This window comes from Echiichthys vipera, assembly GCF_963691815.1.
Source record: "Echiichthys vipera genome assembly, chromosome: 22".
Taxonomy (NCBI): Eukaryota; Metazoa; Chordata; class Actinopteri; order Perciformes; family Trachinidae; genus Echiichthys; species Echiichthys vipera.
Genome location: NC_139847.1, coordinates 14,410,276 through 14,431,359, shown reverse-complemented (window position 1 = coordinate 14,431,359; position 21,084 = coordinate 14,410,276). Strand labels below are relative to the sequence as shown.

The window sequence follows — 21,084 nt, the reverse complement described above, 5'->3', positions numbered from 1 at the left end:
TTTAATAACACGGTATGCATGATGGATTGGATTTTCCATGTGGCACATCAGTGTTTGAATATTAGCATTCACATTATAGACTTTCACGATTGCTTGCACACATTCTTAAAACAAAACCGCAGCAAAAATATGGAAACAATGAATGCTGCTCTAGCAAAAGCTAACAGATGAAAAAGTTGCGTGATACATGGCTTGGGTTCAAATGCCAGGTAAAAGCTGAATGCAATAATGCTGCATATTAATCTTATAACTGAGTGTTGCACTAATTGCACAACTTGCAAATATAAATCCACCACAAAGATTTAAAGGGAAAGTTCAGATTTTTTGAAGTGGTTTGTATCTGGTTCTTATCCAGTGTATTACCTACAATAATAATAATAATAATAGATTGGTCTTATATAGCGCTTTTCTCAGTACTCAAAGACGCTTTACAGAAAATACACATAAGGAAAAATAGACAATCAAAACAGAAAGCATGTTAAACAACACTAGAACAAAAGAACATCACATTCATAGGAAATCAGGGGGTGCAGCTGGTGAATTTTAGTTGTTGTAGGTGATTCTGAAGAGATGGGATTTAAGCTGACTCTTGAATGACGGGAGAGTTCCAGGTGACTAGGGGCAGGGAGTCCCAGAGGGGAGGGGTGGCGATGGCGAAGGCTCTGTCCCCTTTGGTGCGATGTTTGGTTTTGGTGATCAGTAGATAGCTGAACGCCCCCAGTTTAGAGAAGCATCGTGGAGTACTGGCACGGAAGCTAATCAATATCAGTTTAAGTGTACATACGTTTTCTGTGCTGTCAGAAAGTCCTGTTTAAGTTTACATGAGGGCATCTGAGGCCATTAATCTATGCTCTCATCGAAGCCACTAGACTCCATTGACAAATCAGTAATTCTACCTCACAGAACGCAGGAGTTGCTGGTCTACTACTGCCTCGATCAGATAGTACGAAAGCAGCTCATACAACCCCACTTCAAAAAAAATCTATTGCTTTAAGTTTGTTTTCCAAAAAGATTTCTTCCAGTGTGAAAGTCTCGGGGTAATATCATAGTTGTTATTTTGAATTCCATTTCATCTTCCTCACTTTGCAGCAACTTCCATGTGAACACCTCAGACATTTCTCAGTTTAACAGGAAGTATCATCTCTCTGGAGGATTCAAGAGAGGAATGATCCCATTTGATTTAAGTTTCCTGATATTTTTTAGTACGCACAATAGCTTGGTAGGAGAAGTGTACCAGGTGATTTACTCAAAGAATCATTTGCAAATTTGTCTGGTGATTCCAGGCTAGGTTTTCAGGAATTTTGCAGTTGAAATGCAAAGAACCCCAATTATTCGACAAAATCTATTTCCTCCGCACATCTTTATGAATGGTTTGCAATGGGTTTTTTTTAAAACAGAGGGGAGCCTATGAGTTCCAGGAGGTCATGAAACCTTGTCATGGCTTTTTTTGAAACGCTGTTTCAACGTGGTTAAGGTGAATTCAAACAAACTATGTGGTTAGGTTAAGGCATTAATATAAGTGAGTTTGTAACGTAACTACAGCGACACACGGGACATGAACATGAAGTATACATATGTGTGCGTTTCTTGCCTCCTTACGCAGAGTTTGATGCTCTTAATACTGGAGCAATTGCTCTGATTGTTTGCGCACACAGCACCTTTGTGTGTGCCAAACGCTGAGGGCCGTGACACAACGGTGATATTTGACACCCTGCTAATGAGAACGGGATGGTTTTGGCTGCTTAAATTGGTAAAATAACAAACCAGTAGGTTTATAGTTATCTAACTTATCATTTCCAGACCCTTTTGGTTTTTTTTTTCAAAAGTGACTAAAGGTCTTGTTTTTAAGATAAAAATTACAAAAATAAAGCAGGGTCCTAAAAGCAAAGTAATAGTGAAATATATTCTACAATTTAAAATGATATGAATTAGACATATGACCTTTAAACCACATCCAAAAGCAAACAAAAAACATGGTTATATAATGCCATATTTACCACAGGAAATGACATACTGAGGTCTACATTTCAGAATAAAAGTTAATGTATCCATGACCTCAGTATCCAACAAGCAAAAAAAAAAAATAGCACCTTATAATTGGTTTCCTTTGAGATGGTTCTGTATAACCTCTGCACTGTTACACCAACCCTGTAACAGCAGCACTGACCTTCTTCTCTGGTCTCCTAGGTGACTCCAACGAGAACAAGCCGTTGGTGGGAGCAGAGGAGGAAGAGGTGGCCAAGATGGGCTGTCCCAGTCTGGGCGAACACACACAAGTAGAGGTGATCATAGAAGAGTCCTACGAGTTCAAGGTAAGTGTGTTTATGCACGTACTGTATTTCCATTTCCGTTTCAAGGCTTGTGTGTTTGTGTTCATGCAAGGGGTCCCTTTGATTTACATTTTACTTCAGAAGCTCTTCAGAATGAATCAGCAGATAGAAATAATCACCAGTTTGGCAGCTGTGTTAACGGACTTAAAATGCAAATTGGATCCCAAATGGTTTGATGTTGGTGTCAGCTGCCCCGGCCCACAGGATAAATGATTTATTTTGTTAGCATGTAATGGACTCTCTGATGGGATGCTTATCATTTTGATAGCAGACATGTAAAAGACAACAAATCATTTATTCAAAGCGAGCTGTCAGCTTTTTTCAGTACGGCGAGAAGAAAGGCCTTAGAAGAAAGGAAGTCGTCGGTAGACCATTCATCCAGCAAATGAGAAAATATATTGGCTTAGTCATGTATTAAATATTCTATATTAAAAAGAATGCGATTTCAAATTCTATCACGTTGTTATTTAACCACGGATCGTTACAGATAACTTGACATTCTCGTGTGCAGCACAAACACGTTCAGCTTTCATTACTCTATACATCCTCATGCCATGTGTGTTGCTTTCTTCCTGTTAATTGTTTTGCCTCCAATCTGTGATTTATTTTGTGTCTTGAGAATGTAACCAATCATTTTTCTGTTGCTCATTCATCCATTTGTGTCATTTTGTATGTGTGTGTGTTTGTATGTGTGTGTGTGTGTGTGTGTGCAGAGAGCAGTTAATACGCTTTGTAGACGGGCTGAAAAGGTTATCTATCTTTCTCCCTCATTAGTTTGCCTGCGCATGAAATGTTAGTTCTTCCATCTGCTACTGTATAACACTGTAATTCTATGGTAATGGTGTCTGGGTCCAATATCATATTCCAATCTATAAATCCTTAATTGTCAACCAACACTGGAATTTATTTAAATTCTCCTGTTGAGGCTGCTAAAATACAGTAAATCATGTGTGTTATTGATGTTGTCTCTAATAATAATAATAATAATTCATTTATTTTATATAGCGCTTTTCAGAGACCCAAAGTCGCTTACAGAGTAGGACATATAATATACAGACGATAAACAACAGGAGACAAGGATGACAAGGATGACAGGGAAGCAAGGCGAAGGGGGCATGGGGTAATGGTGATACAGACAAATAGCCAGAAACAGGTACAACAATAGAGGTGGGGGGATGGATTGAAGAGCAGTGGGGGGGGGGGGGGGTCAAGGGGAGGGGCTGAAATGGGTGAGGAGAGCGGAAGGAGGGTGGGGGGGGGGGGGGGGGGGGAGTCGGGGGGAGAGGCCGGGAGTGAATGTAGTTATGGGTAGGGGAGGTTGTAGGCTTGTGAGAAAAGGAAGGTTTTTAGACGGGATTTAAATGTTGTGAGTGATGGAGAGTCATGGAGAATATCATATTCCAATCTTTTTCATTCATTCATTCATCTTCAACCGCTTATCCCGGGGTCGGGGTCGCGGGGGGTGCTGGAGCCGATCCCAGCTGACATCGGGCGTGAGGCGGGGTACACCCTGGACAGGACGCCAGTCTATCGCAGGGCACATAGAGACGAACATAGACACACAACCATTCACACCTACGGGCAATTTAGAGTCTTCAATTAACCTAACACATGCATGTCTTTGGATTGTGGGAGGAAACCGGAGTACCCGGAGAAAACCCACGCACACACGGGGAGAACATGCAAACTCCACACAGAAAGGCCCAGGCCGGGATGCGAACCTGGAACCTTCTTGCTGTGAGGCGTCAGTGCTAACCACTACACCACCGTGCAGCCATATTCCAATCTATAAATCCTTAATTGTCAACCAACACTGGAATTTATTTAAATTCTCCTGTTGAGGCTGCTAAAATACAGTAAATCATGTGTGTTATTGATGTTGTCTCTCACTCATTAGATAGTAAAGCATGCTGGATTTTCTCTTCACAAAAGCCTGTCAGCTGAATTATGAGCTTGTGCGGTGCTCTGTCTCTGCCGCGAGCTGTTTTGCAATCAACGTCTTTCTTTATTCCCCTTTCTCACCGCTTTACACAGAAAACTCAACCACTCTGCCTGGAGGTTTTTCCTAGAATTCACAGGAATCATCACGGCCAAATTCACAGCATCGTATTAATTATGTAGCACATTCCTTTACCTCGGATTGTCAGTGTTCTGAAATACTGACGAATACTGAACTAATTGAAAGGATTCCCCTTTCTGTGCGGCTGAGAGTGAATTAACAACTTGCGGGTTGTGTCTGTCTTTCCTGTTCTGCCTGGTCTGTATGCACTTGCATGTTTTCTGTGTGTGTGTGTGTGTGTGTGTGTGTGTGTGTGTGTGTGTGTGTGTGTGTGCGTGCGTGCGTGCGTGCGTGCGTGCTGCGTGTGTGTGTGTGTGTGTGTGTACAGAGTACGGTAGATAAGTTGATCAAGAAGACAAACCTGGCCTTGGTGGTGGGAAGCAGCAGCTGGAGGGAGCAGTTTGTCAGTGCTGTTACTGTCAGCGCAGGTAACACACAAAATCATTCATGAGTTATGAGCCCTGTTTTTGGTTAACATCTTTCTTGCCTTTATTTGGAAAAGATGAAAAAAGTAACTTCCTTAAAGATCTGCATCAGCCTTTTTAATTTCAAAAATTGGGCAGATTTCATCTATGGGCTGTTTTTCTTTTCTCTGTTAACACAAGACAGTGGGAAGTATTATTTTAGTCCTGCTTTAACAAACACAGTGGGGCGACATGTTTGTAAAAACGTGTATTTTTGTTTGTTTGCAGAGAGATAATGAAAAGATCAATACCACTCTCTGTGTCTTAGCATAATGACTGGAAATAAGGGGGAACAGCTTGCCTGGCTTGGTCCAAAGTTTCAAAGATAAATCTTATAACTAACAGCTCTAAAACTCATTAACAAGATGTGTCTTGTTTGTTTAATCCATGCTCACAAAGTGTGTTAAAAAACACTTTAATATTAGTTGTTTTCTGATTAACTTAAAACCCTAATTTAACTTCACCCATCGCTCTATGCTCTCTAACGTTTGACCTGTACCCAAAGGAGACGACGACGAGGAGGAGAGCGGCGAAGAGCGGCTGCCGTCCTGCTTCGACTACATCATGCACTTCCTCACCGTCTTCTGGAAGGTTCTCTTCGCCTTTGTCCCGCCCACGGAGTACTGGAACGGCTGGGCCTGCTTCATCGTCTCCATATCGCTCATCGGGGTCCTGACGGCGGTCACCGGCGATCTGGCGTCACACTTCGGCTGCACGATAGGACTGAAGGACTCTGTGACGGCTGTGGTGTTCGTGGCGCTGGGAACGTCGGTGCCAGGTGAGTTGGAGTGGCTTAATGTGTGTGAAGTGATGGAGGCAAAAATCATTTTACACTTCTGTCATGGCACATATTGTACTTCCTTGCTGACATGAAATGAAATTCATTTTCAACCAGAAAAAAAAAGACTCCCTCTCGCAAATAGAGCAGTGATATGAGATGCATATCTTTTTCCAAATGTTTGATATGACAGACAAAGTAGAGGGCTGATCCTCTCTCCTCCATCTGATTTCAATAGCAGCAGCCCTCTGTAAGCAGGCTGGGAATAAAAATGAAATTGTAATAGCGGGCTCCATCACAGCCTTCAGCCTGAGCCTGTCTGCGCCTGGAGGACGCGTTGTCCCAGGACTTAAATTCAATTCCCCTCCTCATTCCTCTCATCAAACGTTGTGATGTCGCCCCTCCGTATGATTTATAGAAACCTTTGCACTCTCTCAGGCGCTAACTTTGTTAGCTTGCGGGTGGCGAGGTCTGAAACAGTTCCTTCAGCAGCCATATTATAGTTTGGGCTGGTTTTGGAGGCCGTAAACACCCATTAACAGCGTGTTGACATTGTGTTCATTTGTTTTCTGTCTTTTCCTGTTCTGGATCTCTTTCACTCTTTCATTTGGTGTTTTTCACCCATGTTTTCTCTCCTTCCTCCCTCACACTCTCATATCCCACCTCACTTATCGGTCGCCGTTGCTTTCATCCAAGTCAATTTATTATTCTGACCTCGTCTCACTGTACCTTATTCTTCTCCCTCTCTCCCCTCCTCTTATTGGATGTTGGGTTTTCACTGAAGTATCGTCCATCATTCTGAACTGTGTGCTGTGGTACCCAGGTGTGTGTGTGTGTGTGTGTGTGTGTGTGTGTGTGTGTGTGTGTGTGTGTGTGTGTGTGTGTGTGTGTGTGTGTGTGTGTGTGTGTGTGTGTGTGTGGGCGGTTGGGTGGGTGAAAATGTGTTTGCTCTGCAGAGGTGATGCAAGTTTGCGTGCCGCAGGTCCTTTAGGTCATTATAACTTCCACTGGGAGTGTGTGCTCCCTGGTGTGTGTGTGTGTGTGTGTGTGTGTGTGTGTGTGTGTGTGTGTGTGTGTGTGTGTGTGATTGAGATCTCTTTAAAGCATGTTCATCTTCTCTCTGGTTTCCCACTCTCTGACTTGCACTCTTCCCTCCTACAGATTTATAAAAGCATTTCAGCATTATTACATTGGAGACACTCTGGAGGATTATCCAGCCAATTTACACCAGATTTGCAGATTCAGGCAATTAGAGGGCAAATGCTGATCGGAGGCTTGAACGCTGTGAACTGCTGCATGTTTCTGGCTGTTTAGGAGGTTTATGGAGCTCATTTCAGGGTTCATCATTATTGTTTATTTTTACTTGCCTGGTTGGACAAGTGGGTCAGAAATCGACTTGCCTGAAGTAAATATTTACTTGCTCCTGTACACATTGTTGAATTCATTAGCTGCTATCAAATCATAAGGAAAGATTAAATTGAAATGATGTTAAATCACCTAACTAAACTCAGAGTTCCCAGGATAAATGAAATGTTCACTTCAGCTTCAGCTCAAATTTTGTTTTTAACCGCCGTCATTTTCTAGAAAGTGCCTGATCGCTACTGCGTATCTGCAGTGCCCCTCACAACAGAGATGAGAAGAAAGAAGGATGACTCCTTCACTACTTCCTGTGTTTAATTATTTTAGACCACTTGCCGAGATGTTAGTTTTACTAGCCTAATGTGGCATTTTACTTGCTATCCTTATTGATGAGCCCTGCATTTGTGACCATCTGAGCTTTATGATTGACGTCACTTAAAGACATAGACAGGTTATGATTGTTAAAGGGTCAGTCCACCCATATGAACACAATGAAAGAACATGTACAGTTTTGTTTGCAACGGCTCTCTACAGCAGAAATATCCTTATGAACATACAATATCCATAGTAACAGGCACACTTTGTTTAGCCTGATTCTCAACTTCAACGTCTCTGCTTCAATTCATTATGAAGTTTGCCATTGTGTTGGTTTTTGTCGTTTTCTACTTGCTAAGGACATTCTTATAGTAATTATATCCACTGGCAGTGGCTACTGGAAGCTGTTATAGCAGTTAATAAGAGCAATGGGCCTCATTCAGCAACTGTCTTTAAGAAGAAATTACATCTTAAAACCCACTTTACTTATTTGATATTTGTTCTCAGGTAAAAACAGACGCTTATGCATTTTCTTCAATTATACAGTTGATATTAAACTTTTTTAATTGCAATAATTTTTTTAGCATTCATATCATTTTTTAATGTATTTATTTTCATTTTTTTACAAAACACTACGTTCTTTTAAATTAAAATAAACACTACCCCGGGGCGGCCAGTGGCTGAGTGGTTAGAGCAGTCGCCCCATGTAAGGAGGCTGAAGGCCCCCCAAAGCAGCGACCACAGTTGGACTTTAACCTGCAGCCCTTTGCTGCATGTTTCCCCTCTCTCTCTCACCCATTTCCTGTCTGTCCTATATAATAAAGGCTTAAAAAACTGCCAAGAAATAAATAAACACTACCCAGGGTAGGTCTGTTTGTTGTACTGTATGGGGGCTTTTTTTTTTTAGCAAAGAGCTGGCCTTGAACCCTCGACGCAGCAGTAAGAATACATCCTGGAGCGCATGCGTTACTACAGGTGACGGCTGTTTTGGCGTTCACTTCTTGCAGAAGTAGCTCCATTTCCCAGGATTTTTTTTTTTACATTTGGAGTCCGGTGTTTCACTCTCACCGGACTCCATTCTTGACTTGATTTGTTTAACTTTTCTTTTTCATTGCTGTGTGGCTGTTTGCACATGGCCCTTTGGCCTCATGCCCTCTTATAGGTGTTTACCTTTGAGAATGAGGATCATCCAGCAAATGCTTTCAATTTACGAGGAAATGCAAGATGTGAACAATTGAGCGGTTGAAGAACACACAAGAACAAATTTAAGAAAATACTGAATGAGGCCCATTGTTTTGTGTCTACTGATGGATATTCACTTTAGTTTCTTTAAAAACTGAGAAGGAATACACCCCCCAGCAACTCCCAAATCACCCATCTGGCTTGCTAACATGAACCGTTTAACATTTCAGAAGGCCCCGTTGTACAGAAGTAATCCAAACAGATTTCAGCACAATTCTTGAAAATGGGTTGTCCAAGACTTTTTGGTAGGATTGGTATACCTGTATCCAAAAAGTCAGGATTATCCTGATCCCAGCTGAAGGTATTTACAGTATTTAGTACATATTACAGCACATGATAAAATGGGTTTCTAGATTTGGGGATGATCTTCTTTGTTGCCAGCAGTAGTTAGTGTTGTCAGTGTGTGTGTGTGTGTGTGTGTGTGTGTGTGTGTGTGTGTGTGTGTGTGTGTGTGTGTGTGTGTGTGTGTGTGTGTGTGTGTGTGTGTGTGTGTGTGTGTGTGTGTGTGTGTGTGTGTGTGTGTGTGTGTGTATGTCACTCAGTCTCATGTGTCCATGTACCAGCACACAAACTTTTCATTTCTTCTTGTGCGGTCTGCTACCTACTGGATCGTCCCCCACTCTCCCAAAGAAAGTTTGTTGGATTTTTTTTTCATGTCGGGATATAAATTTCAACTAATCTCGCTGACATTCAGATGAGAATTGAGACTCATCTCAACCGGCCCGTCTATAAATAGAAATAAGCCGAGAGAGGCATACAATAACTGGCAGCGGTTTCCCTGGTGTTCTCTGCCAACCCAGTTGTAGAGTCTCTGCACAGTTTCTCCTCAATTTCAGCACCGAACAGCCCCCCTCATGTGCACCCACAGCAATTTACAGCTTTAATTACTATTGTTTTGTCCCAGGCTGATGCCAATATACTGTACAACTGTGGATACAGAGCAGAACTACGAATCCTCCTGGAACTTATATGTTTCATTTTCAGAATGCAGACAAAAAAAACATCATAATCCAAGTGGATGGAACTGAATGGAAAATGTTCCAACTTAAGGGTAGCTTTTGTGAGACATCCAAACGTTGCATTTCTGACCATTTTTCTCTGCACCTTTCTATTTTGTCGTTCCATCATCCGTTTCATTTGTATTTTAGATTTGAATTCTGCTCTTCCTGTCTGCGTTTCATTTGAATATTTCCGCTTGACCTCTGACATTACATGATGGACAGATCTACTTGAAGGGGTGGGGTTAGGTGAGGACGGTCAGTATAACTGCACCTGCCTTACAGTTAAGTTTACCTACTGACAATCCTCGGGACTGTGTAACCCCCATCAAGTGGGCCGCGGCCAGTACATCCCTTTCCTTTACTCACAAATTTGCTCCACATTGCTGGTGGTTGCTACTAGCTATTAGCCGTGCATCAGACTGCATTTTCCAGAATTGCCAGATCGCCAGTCAGAATTGCTTCACTCATACATCTGGGATCTTTACATAAGAAAGTGATTTCAGAAGGCTGGGCATTATCAAAAATCCTTGCACATGATTGGATAAACCACTTGTCCACCACTCGCGTCGAAACCCATGGCGCTGATGAGAGCAACGCAGGGAAAAGGTCGAAATCATGGTTTCCTGACGTTTTCTGGTGTTCTTTTTAAGAAGAAATATTAACTAGATTAGACAACACAGATGAAATAGCAGCATCCATGTTGACGCCTGCTTCCTCGATGCGAGCCGCCATTGTTGTATGAATCACAACAGTCGCTTCTCTGCTACGTCACATCTATAAAGCCTTCGCCCGGCGGTGCTGATTGGCTCGACCACCTGAATTCACTTTCCTATGGAGTGATCTCAGCTGGTTGAGTGGAGCTTGGTGGAGTCAAGGCTGAAGCAAGGCAGAACGAAAGTCATGTGGCGAGAGTCAGGTTAAGTCGGAGCCTGCTTATGGGACAGACATTTACAAAATAATCATCAAAAGTCATTTTCATGAGACTAATTTTTATATTGTTGCTTTACATTACTTGATTGTTTTATCTTGTGGTTTACATGTATATTTCCTGGCTAGTCTTGATTCTAGTCTTGATTTCACATTGCTTTTGCTGTCAATTTTATCATCTGTTAGTATGATTCTTAAAAATACTAAAAGTAAAAACATAAAATAAAAAGCAAGTGTAAGAAATTTCTTTGTATCTTTCTTTTTCTCATACAGACACATTCGCCAGCAAGGTTGCCGCCATCCAGGACCAGTACGCCGACGCCTCTATTGGCAATGTCACCGGCTCCAACGCCGTCAATGTCTTTCTTGGCATCGGTGTGGCGTGGACCATCGCTGCTGTTGCCTGGCGCTCCAAGGGCAAGCCGTTCAAGGTGGACCCGGGAAACCTGGCCTTCTCCGTCACCCTATTCACCATCTTGGCTGTGTTGTGTGTGTTCATACTGCTGTACCGGCGGCGAGCAGGGGTGGCAGGCGGCGAGCTGGGTGGCCCGCGGACTTGCAAGATAATAACATCGCTGCTGTTCATCTCGATGTGGCTGATTTACATCCTGCTGGCTTCACTGGAGGCCTACTGCCATTTACCAGTGTTTTAAATTGAGAGGAGGAGGGGAGGGAGAGAGACCCACTGCCGGCATGGTGAGAGAGAGAGAGAGAGAGGGAGGGTTGGAGGAGTCCTCAACAGGGACATGACAAGGAGAGATGAGGAGTCGAGGTGGATCAACATGGGCCGATTCCAATGTTTTTTATGGAATCCATTTCCTCTTTTTTTTTTTTTTTTAAAAAGCAATTTCAGTGTTTCAAATAGATTTATTTTCTCTTTCCATTTATGTCTTTCCTGAAAGAGTGTTTGCCATTATGAAGCACTAAACCTCCATTATATCCAAACGGCTCTTGGAGGAAAGGAGACCCGTCCAGTGACCATGAAACTCAGGGTACATAAACCCTCCAAATTAAGAACCAATCGAACAGAAATCCTTTTAAAGAGTGCTTTTATGTTTTTACCTCAATCATCCATCACCATCAGTAGACAACACTGTTCAATAGTGAGTACAATTCTGATATCTTTCCAGCTTACTGCCAAACAAGCAGGAGAGAAGAAGAGATAGATAGCAAGGAGAGCTGTTAGCCGGGCCCCTGGAAGAAATGACAAAGATGAAGAGGAAGATAAGGGTGGCCAAGTTGAAAGAGGAGGCTGGAGGCAACAAAACTAGAGAAAGATCGGGATAAAAAGACTAAAGAAATGGCGACATTGAAAAAAACGATGAGCAAATTATTCAACATCCCCTTCACACTCTCTCTCTCTCTCTACTTCTGTCTTTACTGTATCTCATCATCACAGCAACAGTGGCTCCTTCCATTACACGAAGTGAACTCTATCTAATACTACCAGCGATGTAGTACTTTAGCCCCTCTTCTCCCAACTGTACACGCAAACACACACTTTGGGGCCCTCAGGTGAATCTGCAGCGGACGAAGACACACTAACTTGCGGGCGAATGGGCAAGATGAAAACTGACAACTGGTCTTTTTTCCTTCTTTTCTTGATTACACTGTGCAAAATAGTTCTCCATCCTACAACACACACGCATACATACTGTACACACTCCTCTGTCCCTCCCTCTTGCCTTACTCTTATCTCCTCTGTAGAAATTGTCTTAAAGTTGTGATAATGAAACGCTGTAGTCACCACCAACCAGCTCTCTTTTTAATTGAGCCAATCCCAAATCCCTCTCCTTTTACGCCAATCGACACCTTTATTTATCCGACGAAGGAAACTCCCCTTTTTTTGTCAACTTTTCAATGGCGTCACGTGTTGATGTTGTTACCGTGCAATTGTAAAAAAACTAAAAAAACAAAGACATAAATGTAGTTTGGAGAGATGGAGATGGAGAACGTTAAAGCAGGTGGCTTGGAAGATGGAATGTAACGTTGGATTAGCGCCCCGTGGGAGAAATCTCAAAAGTGGAATGAAGAAGCAAAAGAAATGTTTGATAGGAAGAGATTCGAAAGTCTGGAAAAAACCAAGCAGTCGACCTAGTAAAAGCTGTCTTTTCGTGCAATGAAGAAGCGTTACACATTGTGAAGTACACTGTTTACATGTCTAATGGTGCATTAAATGGCGAGGAAACAAACGAGTCAACAATCAGAAGTCATAATCAAACTGGAATTGATGTTATGCTGAGAGACATCAACGAACAGGACAAAGGTGGGACCAATCAGAATGAAGGATCTCAGTGTTTGTGACCTTGGCAACGACTGAAAAGATGACGGCGACAGCAGTGTTGTTGATGACAAATCAAAACTATGACCATAGCCAGTGTTTCTAATTGTACATGATAATATAAGAAACTTTTATTGATGTGTGTGAGAAAACACTGATATTTAATGTGTGTGAAAGCCCTCCTCTTTGAAAGGAAAAGCCTGGAGGGGGAAAAGGAACTTCAGTTTTTCCCCTCTCTCTGAAACACAGCTCAAGATGAACGCTTAAAGAAATCCACCACAAGGGAAAAAAATGGCTGTAAGATGGTGAGCACGAAACCAGAGATGATTCACGGAGAAAAAGAGTCGAATGCGCTGAGGGAAATGTACGGCAGCTCTGAAATATCACACGACTGTTCTGCAGCAGTTGGGACATTTCTTTGTAGTCAAAACAAAAATCACAAGTCCCCTGTTATCCAAAGTTTTAATAGAACACTGTCACAGGTCACCGTTCAAGTCCCACAAGCTGTCAGATGTAGTTTAAAGAAACGGGCAAATTCAGAAAGGTGTTTACACTACAGATAAATGTGCTTAACCGTTGGTATTTTGTTTACAACTGTGAGCCTGTATCAGAAGCTGTGCTAATTTGTTTGTTTTTGTGAAGTGAGTTTATTCAGGCATGGTGCGTGTGAAAGTGAAAGTAAGAAAAGCTTAACGAGAATAATTTGCCATATATATAAAATCAACCATTTTGCTATTGTTTGTATTGAATCCAGTTTTACATTATGCTTGTGTGGATACCTCTGCCCTGCCCAGGGCCTGGACCGAAGCTGGACAGAAGGGACGACATATGGTTTGTCAGTGCAGATGATTGTTAAATATATTCCCTTTGTGCACAAAAGCATAGAAGGGAAAATCTCTGCAACCACAAATGACCACAAAGTTCATTGTAAACTTCAAGGAAAATCCTGAGAGAAAAATCATAATTTAGCTTTATGGTCAACTGCTGTTCACCAAGAGAAAAATTGGACTGAAAACAAAAAATAGTCACCCTCGACCTTGTTAAATACAGACAATTTACCCACTGCTTTCAGCTCAATGTAAACGCAGGCTGTACTAAGTCAGCTCAGTCCTGACGAGGCTCGACACAGTCCTGGTAGAGTCAGCGCTTGCACAAATGGAAGATAAGTGGTGATTTGGAAGCAAAGGGGCATTGATCCGCCGCAGTGAAAAAAAACTTTATGCTTACGGCATTTTAATGCCACACCGCTTCTTTCTGAAGAAAGTAGAAAAATGAGGCTTTGGGAACTACTGCGATTCCCTGAACACTACTGTACAGATACTGTATCAGCTGATTTCAGACAAACCCAGCCATGTTTCATTGATAACAGGAGTTTGGCCATCTGCCATGATGCCCTCGCTCTATTTCAAAGTTATATTTATTGGCTGCAAATATTCGCCAATGCTGTCTAGAAATTAGTTACAAGTTTCCACCTCACACAGAGGAGCTGCCCTGGAGCTCAAAGGGACACTTCAGCATGTTGAGTGCTTGCAGGGCTATAGCCAGGATTTACTGAGGTCATGAGTCCACTCAATGCAATGCTACCATCCACAGAGAAGTTTGGCATATCCCATAAAGAAAGTTATTTGGATTTTTCATGTTTTTTTAATTTTTTTCAGTTAGCTAATGTTTCTTTTTTGTTGGCCTGAAGGTAAAATTTGAATATGAGGCAGAGCAGTGCTCATTGACTAACACTGACTAACGTTTCCACTGTGTCTGCTCAACTTGACTCACTTTTGTTAGCAGTACTCTTTGTTTACCACTGCAGATAGCACCCCCTCAGTGTTTCTCAGTGATTCTCAGCTGATCGGCATAGCAATACCACAATGAAACTTAAAACCTGGGTAGAGTGTATAAAAAAATACTGGTCGCTATTGACGGTAGCTTGGCTATTTCAAAATGGCGGGTTTGTGCAGGATGTCCTGTGTGGAACTGCCAGTTCTCTCTGACAAGTCATTGATCTGAAGTGCACGCCACCTTCTATTGTTCTAGTAGCTCTCAGCCAGATGGAACCACAACTGAGGTGGTACTATGAAAGTATCAGGTACTATCCACAACTTTTGTTAATGGAAACGTGAAAATAACCGCTCTTATGTGTAAGGAACTGGACTGAACTGGACTGCTTAGTTAAAATGTGATTTATGTGGTATGTTAATATGCTAACAATGAGTTTACCATGGTCATTTTCTAAGTTTAGCATGCTACGTAGCACTAAACAACTATACCGACAACAATAACCAATTAAACCACCCGCTTTGATAGCCAACACCTGAACATAAAAAAAAGGTAAATTTTTAACTTTTCTGATGCTGATAGGAATGTCATTCATTGTGAAAGTATTTGGTCATAAGCCAAATTAAAATGTCCTGACGATGGCGCTGGATAAAAAGTAAAGGGACCATCAGAGTGATTACAGTTCATCAAGCGCAACATGAATGTACCAAATTTTGAGGCAATCCGTTCATTAATTGTGTATACCTTTCTCTCAAAACCACAAATGTTGACCAAGTCAAGAATCACCAAAGTCACTAGGATTCGTCCTTCTGGCAACATGAATGTTTGTACAAAATTTCACAGCAATCTGTCCAATAGCTGTAGCGATTCCTCAATTTGGACCAAAGTGATGGACTGACCAACCAACATCGTCATCCCTGTAGCCATACTGCTAGCGTGGATAAAATCAGAATCAGGGTGTAAAATACAATGTGTTGCCATTTTAGAATGTTATCTCCCCCTACACTAGAAACATGACCTCAGTGTCCTGAATTGGAGCTACAGCCCTGGATGCTGGTTGACATCATGTTGAATCTATTTCAACCAACTGAAACTGTCTGACTAACCATTCAGATCCTTTCACTGTCTCTTAGTTATTTCTGTAGCGTGCAGTTTATCGTAAAACATAGGAGTAAACCGTCCTGGGTGAAGGTCATGAGGCAGTCACCAGATCCGACGCGACTGGCACAGTGGCGGGCTCCTTGGCCCTCAGGATGTCTGCTGGGCCAAACTCTGTTTCTCAATGACTTCAGCTTCCGTAACAGTCGCCAGTTTAAGAATGAGTGGGCAGGGTGATCAAGCTGCTGACGCCGCAGCAGGAACACAAGAATGCTGGGACGGATTTAGAACTGAGGGCTTTTTAAGGGTTCATAAGCCTTGCTGCAAGTCGACTGTGTGTACGTGTGCGTGTGCATGCTTTTTAGGCGAGTGAAGAAATGCAACCATATTTTTAGTCTCTTGCCTGTTGCTTAGCGACCATCCCTCTGCAAGCCGTTGTCTTCTTGACTGTTGCTGGTGTGTGTGAGACACTGTGTGTGTGTGTGTGCGTCATTCTCTTTTGATGTTTCTCACGTTGTCCACTTGCCCTTGTTCTAGTGAATGTGACATTATGGTTTCTCATTCATTTTTTCTCTCTCTGCGGGTGAATTTTAACACACTTTACTCTTCATGTGTGCATTTTTTTTTCAACATGTGTGTATCTTTGTGTTCCTTGTGCCTCCCCTCGTTTGCATGTGTAAACATTGTGTGTCGATCTACATGTGTATTTGTGCCTTTTTTGTGAGTGTGTGTCGGTTGGTGTTGTAATCTCCTTATAAGGGCTCACCCTGTGTGTCCCTGGCTGAGTCCCATACGCCAGATTAATGAATTAGAATGCCAACCTGACCCACAGTAAGATGCCTGGAAATTGGATTCCCCTCCTCTTAGTGTGTGTGTGTGTGTGTGTGTGTGTGTGTGTGTGTGTGTGTGTGTGTGTGTGTGTGTGTGTGTGTGTGTGTGTGTGTGTGTGTGTGTGTGTGTGTGTGTGTGTGTGTGTGTGTGTGTGTACCTGTCGAAACAGATTAGATATATAACAACTGGCTGACAATCAAGATTGGAAATAAATGGCGGCACACTGCTTAAAGAAGTGTGTGTATGTGTGTGTACGGGATGTGAGTAACAGTCATACATTAAGGTCGCTGACTCAACCAACTGATTAGCTGATGGCGATGCTTACCCACACATGCACACATTTATACACTTGTACTGTACATGCAGAAACGCAGAAGATCGATATGGGAATCAACCCAGCAATCCACACATACACACACATACACATACACACACACTTGTACTTGGTTAGCTTTTTAGAATCTCTACAGTCTATTTAAAACTATATTTCTATATATATATATATTATGTTACAGTCACCACTTCTACACTAAGTTAGGTTTAAGGCCTGAGATGAAAACTGAAACGTATTTATTTGAGTGTAATTATGTGTGTTAGGGGTGTTTACAGACGTCACTTTATGTGTCAGAGTTGTAAACCTGGAGGCATTGTTAATACAGGTAGCTGCTGTCATATTTACATTATAACCGCAAAGGTATCTTATTGTATCTATTACAGTATCTATTCTCAAAAGAAATGTATTTATTTTGATTTGTTGCCACATAAGTTGTCAAATTTAAATATATTGAGTCGAACAATACCCACTATGTGTATGCTTTAACCCAAATTTAGAGACCTCAGTGTCCTCAGCGTTACAGCCCAGATGACTCGGCACTTTCAGCTGCAGTGTCACACAATGATGAGGTAACTTTGTCAATGATGTTGAGTGCTTTGATTAATGTTCAGATAATGTAAAGGATTTGCTTTCTGAATACAAAAAATTATATAAAACTGAGCAAGCTTGTGAAGAACTAATTTGCCACATTTTAGATTTAGGAACATCTCTGGAGATGGAGAGAGAGTTTAATTTGTTAATCAGCCACTATTTATCAGTGTTTCATTATATTTCATTCCTTTCTTTTTTCCTTTCTCTCTATTAGCCATTATATTGCTCTCTACCTTCAAAATATTTATATCCCTTTCTTCTCTTCATTTTGATAATATATCATGCAGCCCTATTTATGAGGTCACAAAGTGCTTTTGATATAATTATTTGGTATTTAAATTTTTCCATTTATTTTATTATTATTGTTATATTATTGTACAATGTTCAATTTGTGTCCTTTGTTTTGTGTTGTTTTAGTGATTTGAAAATAAAAGCCCTCAGAGAGTAGAATAGCAAATTAGCATAGTGACAATTTAACATGAGTGTGCTCTTATCCCTTTTTTTATCATGTGTGAGCGTGCGCGAGTGTGTGTGTGTGTGGACGCGTGCATTTCTTCATATCATTCCAGAGTGTGTCGATGCATGAATTAAACTCATTCTGAATACAGTGTTGATGTTGGAAATGTCGTAGTAAAGAGTAAAGTATTTTTAAACGCTGAAAATGACATGAAATGAAAAACTATATAGATGTTTACAAAGACCAAACTTTTCTTTTCTCTCTTTTTTTTTCTCAAAGATGAAATAAAAAACTTGACTGACAAATACTCACAGTGTATATAGTGTCTGTATCTTTTCAACTGATGGAGAGGAAGTCTTAACTCAATTACTGTCGAGGATGCTGAAAATGAAGATGCTAATTTCACTAAATGCTTAAACAAATGGACTGTGATGTAATTATATTTGGATTAAATGTATTAGCCTGTTGGTTAATAAGCAACAGCTCTGCTTTGTATTTGCATCAGAAGCATCCCTTGAGTAGTTGACTTACATCTGACACAGATCCAACATATAACCTGTGTCTCAATGGTCAGGTCACATCGCTGTAACCTTAAAGGATAGGCTCACTTTGCTTTCTCTCAGAATAGCCCCTCTTTCTTTACAGGAATGTCTTCTGAATTTTAGGATGCTCAGTTCTGGTTCTTGAAGTGATTCATGCACTCCATTGATGTTTAAGAAAATCCTACATAAAGAGTTTTAAAGATAAATTGAGACCATAAAACATTTGATTCAGTGCCAAAAAGTAGATGCTAAACTGTACATAACGATCGTAGAGTTCAGTGCAAGCAGCTCACTAGCCATTTACGGCCATTTCCATGGTAACAGCGGGCTCCAGCGATCAGAGACGTCACTGTTATGCTAAGGATTGTGGGCAGTGATACTTCTCCTTGACATCATGAATAAATCCAGCTTTTCCTAAAACAAGGTTGATATTGTGGCTTTTACAGGAGCATAAACCATCGTTTCACCATCTCGTAGCTCTTCGTAAGTCAACCTTGGATGATTACGACATTATGGCTGATGATCAAAATCCTGATTCAGACCATGAATGGGATTTTTTCTTCTGCAACCTCACTGTTGAGCTTTACATGAAGTTTCACCAGCATCAAGCCAAATGAAGTAGTTTTGTCTTCCGGGGTTACTGTCTTTTTAGCATGAAATTACCTCCATCTCAGCTCAGCAAGGAATTACTGTCTGGAGAAATAAAAAAGAGGGAATTCATACTTAAAAGAGTATAAATTCTGAGCATATTTATTTATTTATAAACTCTCCTCACCTGTCAGACTTGAAAAAATGTGAGCCCATCCTTTGACATGCTAAAATCCATGGCCTTTCTTTCAGAACCTAAAGTATATGTCTGTAAACAAGAGTCTAGAGCCAAGCTAGCAGCTCTGTGAGGCTGTGCTGGTTATGCTTCGAGCTGAATGCTAATGTCAGTGACATTCAATGGCATGAAATATAATAGGTATTCTGACAACTTTATCATATTACATTGGGCTGGTATGAAAACAAATTACTTTTCACTTCAAATGCGCTACAAGAATTCATGTATTTTCCTGTGCCAGAGCTTGTGTTTGTCTGATTGCCATAATCCAATGAGTAGACATAAATTATCAGATGAAATCTACAAGGAATAAGCGAATATTTGGCAAAACAGAATATTTCGATGTCTGGCTGTCTGGATCTTTGTTGTCAGCAGCTGTAACAACGAAATGACACAAATGTGATTAAAGGAGCCTGCATATGAATGCTATAAACAAGACTGAGGCCTTTATTAAAATTGAAAATATTGATTTATCAGTCAAAATGAGAAGGACACGTCTCGACTGAGTCACTGCTCAGTCTCTTTCTCTCTGTCCTTGTCCTGACCCCATAAGTGTGCGTTTACAAAAGAACAAACATTTGCCAATGATCCATTTCGGCTGAGGCCTGTTTGAGCTTACGAATGGTCGTATCAAGGGGATATGTCATGCTGCATGAACCGTATTACATGTTGTTCAGCTTTCTTAAAAGGGAATTAGTCTGGATTTTCAAGCATTCTCTCTCTGGTGAAACACGAAAAGGTCAAATCAGCATCTTAAAGAGTTTGAATCATTTGAGCCTGTTTGAGAAAATATTGAGGCCACTAAATAGCTGGCTGCTGATTGTGGTATCAGAGTCCAACCTGACCTAACCAATCAAAAGACCACAGGTTCATGACCCCATGGTGGCATAATGTCAGTCTTTGAGCGTGATTGTTTTCACAGTAACTCTTTTGCAAATGCAACTACATCTCATAAAATGACATGAAGCTGCAATGTCTCTTTTAGTCTGATAACGCAATTCAATCACGTCTGTTTCTCTTCTTCTAAAGCTGCACTAATCTAAGGCCCTGCCCTATCCTGCTGACAAACAAACCAAACTGAAAAACATAACCTTCTTAGCAGAGGTAATTAGGAACTTAATGGAATATGTAGCAGCAGGCAGATATTTCCCTCAGGAATTGTTGCAGACCAAGGCCGAGTTAAAAGAAGATTGAATATTGAACGTTCATTCGTCAGGTCACCGGAAACACAACTCAAATTGAAGCTAATGTTTCTCTGTCAGATGCGTAAATGGGCAATTGTATGTTAACACGTTAGCCAAATTACCTTAATAGGGAGATAATATGTCACTGTTGTGTTAACAGCTTCTAACGCTGCCCCCAGGTGGCCAAAAAAAATTAATCATGTCCTAAAACCGCACGTCACTCACCACATGTATATTCTGGTCTCTTCTATTAAGGTGCGCTCTATAGAAGGCTGTTTTCAACACCTTTGGAAAGGATTGAAATATATGATGTCCACACCTCACACAAAGTATGTTGAAATGATAACCCCATGGAGTCGATGTATTTATGCTGATCTGTCCCTGTGTGTTGTCATTCACAGCTGCTATTTGCAAAGCTCTTCTGGGCAAAACTAGTTTATATCAAATGTTATAATGTGCCATCATACCCCTCTCAAATATGATGTTCATATTACCTGCACGACATGTCAATCCGAGGGTTTAGCCGGGTATGATGAGGTCATCACGTTCTGCGTTTTATTACACTAAACTGCCCCGCAGTTAATGATCTCATCAGCATTCACCTCTGTCTTTTGAGCTGTTATCTAACCTGGCAACATGAGAAGGAACAAAATCATATTCATAGCACTGGCCAGAGTGGAGTGGTTGTTAGAGAT

The 21,084-nt window shown here is 41.2% G+C and overlaps 1 protein-coding gene across 1 annotated transcript in view; it reads left to right on the top strand.

Annotated features, from left to right (window-relative positions):
- Nucleotides 1-11,128, top strand: part of slc8a4b (solute carrier family 8 member 4b) — a gene marked incomplete at both ends in the record, with an annotated part of 61,698 nt that extends 50,570 nt beyond the window's left edge. The window contains 5 exons of the mRNA XM_083937358.1: nt 2,188-2,312; nt 3,044-3,079; nt 4,718-4,817; nt 5,359-5,631; nt 10,749-11,128. Coding sequence (XP_083793484.1) covers nt 2,188-2,312; nt 3,044-3,079; nt 4,718-4,817; nt 5,359-5,631; nt 10,749-11,128 — 914 coding nt within the window. The remainder of the gene's footprint in view (nt 1-2,187; nt 2,313-3,043; nt 3,080-4,717; nt 4,818-5,358; nt 5,632-10,748) is intronic.
- Between the last annotated feature and the right edge of the window lie 9,956 nt (nt 11,129-21,084).